This window comes from Sceloporus undulatus, chromosome 6, assembly GCF_019175285.1.
Source record: "Sceloporus undulatus isolate JIND9_A2432 ecotype Alabama chromosome 6, SceUnd_v1.1, whole genome shotgun sequence".
Classification (NCBI taxonomy): Eukaryota; Metazoa; Chordata; class Lepidosauria; order Squamata; family Phrynosomatidae; genus Sceloporus; species Sceloporus undulatus.
In genome coordinates, this window is record NC_056527.1 from 70,851,750 (window position 1) to 70,860,003 (window position 8,254).

Consider the following 8,254-nt stretch of genomic DNA (forward strand, 5'->3'; position numbering starts at 1 on the left):
GGGACCCTCAGTTTTGGCAAAGACGTGGCAAGAATACTTTGTTTCCAGTTCTGTCAATAAATTTTCTGTATCATCTGAAGTTTGTTGTGGATCTTTGGTCAGAGTATTTCCAGAGTCTCACAACGTGAAAGTGAACCAGGAAGTGGCCTGGAAATGCAAAGGTTCACGATGTGTTCAGACCCTCACTGAGCATGCGCAATGGTCCCAATTTGAATAGCTGAATCCGTATGGTATGCACTGGTGTGGTAATACAATTTGCACTCACTCCGCTTTGCGTGAATCCGCATCACATGCCTTGCCTCGGATTCGATTCCCCCTCGATTCAGAAGGGCAACGGAAGGGCAATCAGGTGTGATAAAACACGTTATAACGTGAATTCGCATCGTTGAACCCACAGTCACCCTGAATCTGAGCTGCAAAAACCTCTGTGTGATAAGGGCCTATGTTCTCCTGGAGTTTGTTATACAGCGCACCCTTGGCTTACTCAGGGAATCCGTTCCAGACCCCCCCCCCCCCCGGGTCAGCCAAATTCCTCACATGCCCAAGCCCCATTCGAATGAATGGGGCTCATGCATGCGGCGGTGCACGCGTGCCCCATTCATTCTAATGGGACGCACCACACCTTGTGCCTGACTCGCAGCTTATTACATATGGTTAAAGCCGCGTATAGCGCACCCATGTATGATGCGGGCGCACTGTACAGAGAAAGGGGGAGCCTAGTGTAGTCAGACATTCATTCTAGACTTTAAGAAAGCTGGTTTCAGTAAACCTAGAGTTAGGGGTGAACTCATGGCCAGGAATACTAAGAAGAAGGGAAATATTAAAGGCACAATTTCAAACAGTTCTAGCAAAGAGGAAAAATGGGAGGTGCCTAAAGAAACCAGGATGGATGTCTAAAGAACTTTCAACTGAGCTAAGATTTAAAAGGGACATGTACAAGAAATGGAAAAGTGGGAAAATCAACAAGGAATTCAAACAAATAGCCAGCTCATGTAGGAAGAAAGTCAGAAAAGCTAAAGTGCAGAATAAGCAAAGGCTTGCTAGAGAGGTTAAATGCAATAAAAAGTGGTTTGGGGGTTATGTCTGTAGCAAAAAGAAGGACAAGGAAAAGATACAGCCTCTGTGACAAGAAGATAGCAAAATGGCCTGTTACAGACTGCCAAAATAAAGCTGCTTCGGGTCTCTTTAGAGGCGGGATATAAATAAATATTTTATTTATTATTTATTATTATTTTATATTATATTTAATATAATACACACACGAGTATAATATACTTAAAATGAATATAAATTTGAATCCAGAGTGTTTCTATTAGGAATGTCTAATGATCAAACAAGAAGTCTTCACTATAACATGTTAAACTACAGTCTGCCCTTGCCTTACGCGGGGGATCCATTCCGGGGAAACACACCCATGTAAGGCAAAAAGCACGTATGCTTGAGCCCCATTAGATATAATGGGGCTCATGCTCGCCATGCGCCATTCTCCCAGCGGCTTTCACATAAGCTGGAAACCACCTATAACGAGCCTGCATATAGCACGGGCTCACTGTATATGATATGGCTGTTTGATTACTTGATACAAGGTTAAGGAAGAGCTGAGAGATTCCATCCAAAGAAAAATGGACATTAAAAACATTAGAAATTGCAGGAAAAAACTGGCAGAAATGGATAAATTATCCACTATTGTTTAAAAAAATCATGATAGTTTTGTGAAGGATGGAGATTCAATCAATTCTTTTTAAGGATTCAATTTCTTAAAAAGAAAGAAGACTAAAAACATACATGCAGCTTTCAAAGTATGAGTAACATTGAAGCTGTTTACACTTGTAAATATATGGAAGGATGGAGGTTGAGAAGTATATAAACTGAAACAGATGCCCTAGGTACAGGAATGCTGGAAGTCTTGTATACATAGGGAGGGGGGACTTGTGTTTTTAATGAAAGGTTAATAAAAATACTGTCCTAAAAATATTTTAGGATAATAAATAATATCTTCATTTGTGAGCATTCTAAAATATCATTTTCATTGGAAATTATTGAAAACAGCTGTATCTAATTGGCAAGTAGAATATCTCAATGTTGACAATCCTAGGATATAAGAAAGTATGGCCTGTTATAGATTATCTGGATGTATTTTTGAAAGAGACTGTTTTGAGAGAAAATACAGCACTACTACAACAGGAATGCATATCATCATCATCATCATCATCATCATCATCTTTTCCTCAGGATTGAGACTCAATGTGCCTTGCCAATCAAAAGTGATAATAATACTGTACAGTTTAAGCATACAAAAAGACAACATTAAAACAATTAAAAACAAACGTTAAAAAAGACAAAAGCAAGGACAAAAAGAGAGCAGCATTTGTTTAGTTTTAAGGGAGGGATAAGGGGATTATGTTATTTTATATCTATGTATTTCATTTATGTACTTCTTATTGTTGTAACCTGCCTCAATCCCTCTGGAGAGGTGGGATATAAATAAAATTTATTATTATTATTATTATTAAAGCCTTTCAAAAGTTTTTTTTAAAACTCTTCTTCCACAAATGGACGGATAACAAAGAGTAGGTCATTGTAGCCTACCAAGGGAGGCAGTTGCGTGTTCCATGCAAGTCTAGGGGCAGACATTTACCCACCAACTCTAACTGTAAAGGTGGTGAGTGGTTCCCAAATTGCACCCTTTAAGAGATTTTGGACTTCAGCTCCCAGAAGCCTCAGCTATGTTGGCCAATACTGTAGTCTGGAATTTGGGGAGATGAAGTCCAAAATTCCTTAAAGAGCACAGTTTGGGAACCACTGAAAGAGCCTGTCCTGTGGTCCAGGCAGGCATACAGGAGGAGATATGGTCTGTTTGGTGGCCTGGACCTAAGCCATAGGGCTTTATAAGTCATAGCCATCATTGTTCCTGGAAAGAGACTAGTAGTCAGTGGAGTGAGTGGTTGTAGCAGTGGAGCAACATGATCTAATTGTAGACTTGTTTATTATAAAATGACTTTCAGTCCTGAAAAAAGCACAGAGCACCATGCAACAAAAATAATTAAGTATGGCAATTGGCCCTGATGTATGACGCACTGAATGTCATCAATGTAAAGGAATAACTAATCAAAAATGCTTTTTAGACTCCTGTTAGTTCCAGTTTTGTTCATTATCATCTCTATATTATTTTGTGGTATGCAAATCAGAGTGAAGCAAAACAATGTTCAAAGGCTGGGAGGAGAAATGAAGTAACAAAGGGATTATCCATAGGACCTACTTCACAAGGCAGGAAAAATGAAAGCCATCTGTTTCCTTTCTCCAGAACTCAGGCTGTTACAGAGAATGCTAAGTAGGGTTTGTCTTTCTTAATCCCGTTACAACTATTTAAAATTCATTATATTTACATTCAGTTATTGCAAAGAAATATGAAATGGTCTCAGTCGCGTAATCAAGTGCCCAAAATGTACTGAAATCAATGTCAGTGAAACAAGCAAAACTGCTTGTTGTTCCAAAGTTCTCTTCCAGCGCTGGCGATTGCAGAAGGGGAGATGGCCTTGTAGACATCATGCACGTCTTCCGTCTACCGGACCTTGTTCCCCGGCTCCTTGTATCCTTTTTCTGGGCTGTAAAATGGGGATATCCTGATTTACCTTCAAAAGAACCCAATGCAATGAAGCTGAGAAACTGGCCAGAGGACGCTCTGACATTTGAACCCGGGGTCCTGGGTTCAAGCTGGAAGCCAATTCATCCCTTCGCAACTGAAACGGATGTTTAAACTTTTAAAGCGTGACGATCGTGGCGCAGACGAGGGAAGAAGAGCCCAGCCTCTCGGCCTCAGGAAGAAAGAGCGGGTCGGGCATTTTATCCCTTTCCTACCTGAACCGGATGAGCTCCAAGCCCCGCCTCCGCAGGAAAGCGGGCGCGGCAGTGGGGAGGCGTTTGGCCGCCCCTCGGCGGGGGCTTCCGCAGGGTCTGAGGGGGCCAGCGAGCGGCTCCTCCCCTCCGCTATGGCCGCCCCTCTTCGGCTTCGACGCCACGCAGCGGCCAGGGGCAGCGCGAGCCGTCTCCAGCGGCCCAACGGTCCCTGTTGCTATGGCGATGGCGGTTGTTTACCCTCCTCTCAGCTGAGGGCCTCGTCTCCCTCCGCGCCGCTCTCCTCTCCTTGAACTGCCGGGGAGTCAGCAGCGGGCGCAGAGGCATCCGCGGCGGGGATCCTGGGAGAGAGCCGCGGCGGTGCATATCTCTGTGTCTGGGGCTCCGAGGCAGCCTTCTCGAGTGTGAAAAGAGAGATGTCCAGGTAGGACTTCTTTTCAGAGTTAGGCATTTGCAATACCTCTGGTCCTAGGCAGGGATTAAGCGTCAAACCAACAGCACTTCTCCCAAGTTTGTCCTGTCGACCAGAAGGAAGCAAAGGGAGATGGGGCAGAGAGGGACAGTTAGCAAACGGAAACATCAGAGGAAAACACTCCGGCTTCCTCCTTCCCCCTTTGCTACAAATGAAACCGGCCGGCTGCATACACACTGCGCAGTCTTTAACGGAGCTCAGGGTGACTGCCTTCAGAAGGAACCCCGTTTTATCTTTGGCACACCCCTTAGGAGGGATCAGATTTCTTAATGCCCAGCCAGAGAGCTTCCTGGTTGAAGTAGGGCTCTGATCCTACTGATGGCATACTGGCCCATTTTAGAATATCAAATTGCCTGCACTCATTAAGAAAAGAGCATTTCTTGGTGGGAGGCAATGACAAAAAGAGGTGTTAATTGGAAGGTGAGGGAGCTTCAACTCTGGAATCGTAAACCCTTCCTTCCTCCTCCTGACCATGACCACACTTCTGCGTTTTAACAGGCAAAGCATTAGCAGGCAAAGAATTGCTTGGGAAGTTGTATTAGTAGTAGTAGTATAGTATCCTGCTCTATGCCTATCAAATGCCAATTTCTCTAGTCTTTGTTTCCTGATTCTTCATATGGCCTGTCTTTATGGGGGGTGGAAGAGATTACTGTGGCATTCAAATAAAATGCAGCAAGGATGGGGGAAACTAGATTGTGATCCAGCAGGGACCAGCTGCCTAGTTTTTGTGAGCCCACTGGGATATATTGGTTTCTGGGAGCTTAGGAAGAATGTTGGACATAGGATCTAAAAAGACATTTATTAATTAAGAGTGCCTACCCAGACATAGCAATGATGTCTGCTGGTAAGAAAAGTGGAATATTAAATAAATAAACAAGGGATTATCAGTACGCATATTACTTTACATATGACATATTACACTCTTACTTTGCATACTTAAAAGGCACCAGTAGACCCCAAGATAAAAGATGTAATCTGGTCATACTCTAAAGTTGGAAATAATGTGCACCATACTGCTTAAAACTGAGATTGTGTGTGTGTGCTTTAGTAATTATTATGTATGGTTTGGTGAAGTATTTATTTTTTTCAAAAGAGACTTCCTCTCCATTGTACAGGTATGAGGAACACAAATAAAGAAACCCGTGGACCCCCAAACCGATATGCTTCATGCGGCAAGTACACTCCTTGTTCTCATCCTTATGTGTTATTTTGAGGTACAGACCATCAAAACTCAGAAAAGCTTAATATGAAACAGATTAGCAGTATAATGAGCTGTGCAGTGTGGAACAAAGCATAACAAAGTGGTTTTCAGCCACTTATCTTTTCTTATTTTCTGTTGAAAATCTCCATGCTGTTTCTTTTTAAAACTATATTACAACACTGTGCTTTACAGTTCTGCAGAGCCATTTCCTTAGAACAGGAGTTCACAACTGCTTGGGAGGCAGGGGCCACATTCTGGGTTTTGGAGGGCTGCACTTTTTTGGTGTTTTTTTTTAAATAAAATTAATTACAAATATATTATTTTTTAAATTTAATTTAATTCATTGCAAATAAAACACTACTACAGATAAACACCTTTCCTTACTGAAAATAGCTACTTAATTTTCGTTTCAACTTCACTGGTCACTTCTGAATTAATTGCTGAATTTAATTTAATTTTAAAAGAGCAGGCACTCTATGGTTCTTTGTTCTTTGGTGCACTTGATAATCCACCAGCCACAGAGTACAGGAGCTTCCTATCCAGAAAGTGTGAATGAGCCAGGCTTCCAGTTTGAGGTGGAGGAAAAAACTGGCTCACTCACACACACGAACTCACACACATACACAAGCAATTCTGCTTGCCTTCTGTGGATCTCATCTCTCTCTCTCTCTCTCTCTCTCTCTCTCTCTCTGCCTCTCTCTGCTCTTTTTTGTTGCTCTTCCTTCCTGTCTTGTTGCTTTTTCTGTCTTAGCTTGTTCTTTCCTTCTGCACTCAGTCTGTAACAGGCTCGATTTTACTTACAGTGGCAGCTGAGCTGATAGGTCTGCCACTATTAGGAAAGAGGATATTGTGTCTGGGGTGTTATCAGTATGCTGATGACATCCAAATATGTTTCTTTGTGTCTGAGACTGCTGCAGTGAGTAAGGAAGGCATCTCTTCTCTGAATGAACGTCTTAGGGCAGTAATGGACTGGATGAGGAAAAATAGACTTAAATTAAATCCTGGTAAGACAGAGGTATTCGCTATAAGACTGGTTGGCATATGCCAACTGGTCCTGGATGGGGGTCACACTTCCCCTAAAGGACTGTAGTCGCAGCTTGGGAGTGCTCCTGGACTCGTCTCTTCAGTTATCATGACAAATAGATACGACGGCCAGGAGCACTTCTATCAACTTCAGCTGATACACCAGCTGCGACACTACCTGGAGCTGGGGGAACCTAGAAACGGTAGTACACGCACTGGTAACCTCTCATCTTGATTTCTGCAATGTGCTCTACATGGGGCTACCCTTGTGCCAAGTTCAGAAGCTTCAACTGGTGAAAATATGGCAGCCAGACTGGTCGCTGGTAAATCCAGATCGATCACATAACACCTATTTTAAAATCTCTTCTCTGGCTGCCAATTAGCTTCCAGACACAGTAGTTAAAGCCCTACATGGCTTGGACCCAGCTTACTTGCAGGAACGCTTCTCACCATATAATCCACCCTGCACACTCAGATCCTCTGGGAAGAACTTATTGCAGCCACATAAGACCAGGCTGGCTACGGTTTCCCAGAGGACATTTTCTTCTGCCGGTCCGAAAGTGTGAAATGACCTGTCAGATGAGATCCGTCACCTTACCACCCTAGATGCCTTTAAGAATTCTGGCAAGACGGATCTCTTCCGGACTGGCCTCCCATAAAGGATAACCCCATCTTCCCCTAGTTGCCCTATTCTCATCCTGCATGTTTTTAAATTGCTTTTAGGATTTTTATTATTATTATTATTATTATTATTATTATTATTATTTAACAGTAATTGGTTTTTAATTTATATATGGTGGAGGGTTTGGGGGATTGTGTTATATTGCTGGTTTTGTATTTTTATTTTTATTTTGTATTGTAATCCCGCTTCGTTCCATAGGGAGACGGGATATATAAATTATTATTATTATTATTATTATTATTATTATTATTATTATTATTATTATACAAATGAAAGTAAGCAGAAAAGCACCAGAGGAGAGGAAGTCACACAGAGAGACTGGGACTGAGGTGGATAAAGTACTGGGGTAGAGGAGAAATCCAGAGAAAGTGAGAGGAGAGAAGTGGGAACACAAGATAAGAAGAAAGACAGGTGGAGACTGGAAATAAGAAAGAGAACACAGAAACTTTTTTTGAAATGCTGGCAAGAGAGGCCAAATGAAGTGGTGAGGGGATGGGGTGGAAATCAGTAGAGCTTGCATTTCTGTGAGTCTTTCAAATCTCATCTTGCATTTAGCAAGCAAAATACTGACACACCTTGGGTTCTAGGGGCTCTGAACCTCACTTGAATAACTAGTTTTCTATGTTTGTTTATACAAGTGTATGTATGATTTTTTTAAAATATTAATAATAATAATAATAATAATAATAATAATAATAATATTTTTTATTTGTATACCGCTTTTCCTCCAGATCAAAGCGGTTCACAACATACAAGCTACATGTCACAAAGTAATACAATACATCAACAGTGACATCAGCGATCTCATATAATTAAACAAAAAATCCTCTCTCCCTCTCAAGATGGTGGTCGGAAGGAGGGCTTTTCTTCTTAGTAGGCGAGGCCTGTTGTCGCTGGCCTGCCTCTCTCCCCCTCAAGATGGTGGTCAGGAGGAGGGCTCTTTGTCTTCAGGCGAGGCCTGTTGTCGCTGGCCTGCCTCTCTCCCCCTCAAGATGGTGGTCAGGAGGAGGGCTCTTTGTCT

The 8,254-nt window shown here is 42.3% G+C and overlaps 2 protein-coding genes across 8 annotated transcripts in view; one reads left to right on the plus strand and one right to left on the minus strand.

Moving 5' to 3' along the window:
- Nucleotides 1–3,997, minus strand: part of SUN3 (Sad1 and UNC84 domain containing 3) — a 140,502-nt gene extending 136,505 nt beyond the window's left edge. For all 7 annotated transcript variants that reach the window (XM_042476932.1, XM_042476929.1, XM_042476931.1 and 4 more), the window contains exon 1: nt 3,859–3,997. The gene's annotated coding sequence lies outside the window, so the exon portion shown is untranslated. The remainder of the gene's footprint in view (nt 1–3,858) is intronic.
- Nucleotides 3,998–4,143: 146 nt separating this feature from the next.
- C6H7orf57 (chromosome 6 C7orf57 homolog) overlaps nt 4,144–8,254 on the plus strand; it is a 78,824-nt gene continuing 74,713 nt past the window's right edge. Inside the window, 2 exon segments of the mRNA XM_042476938.1 lie at nt 4,144–4,279; nt 5,443–5,499. Of these exon segments, the coding sequence (XP_042332872.1) occupies nt 5,445–5,499 (55 nt within the window). The 5' untranslated portion in view covers nt 4,144–4,279; nt 5,443–5,444.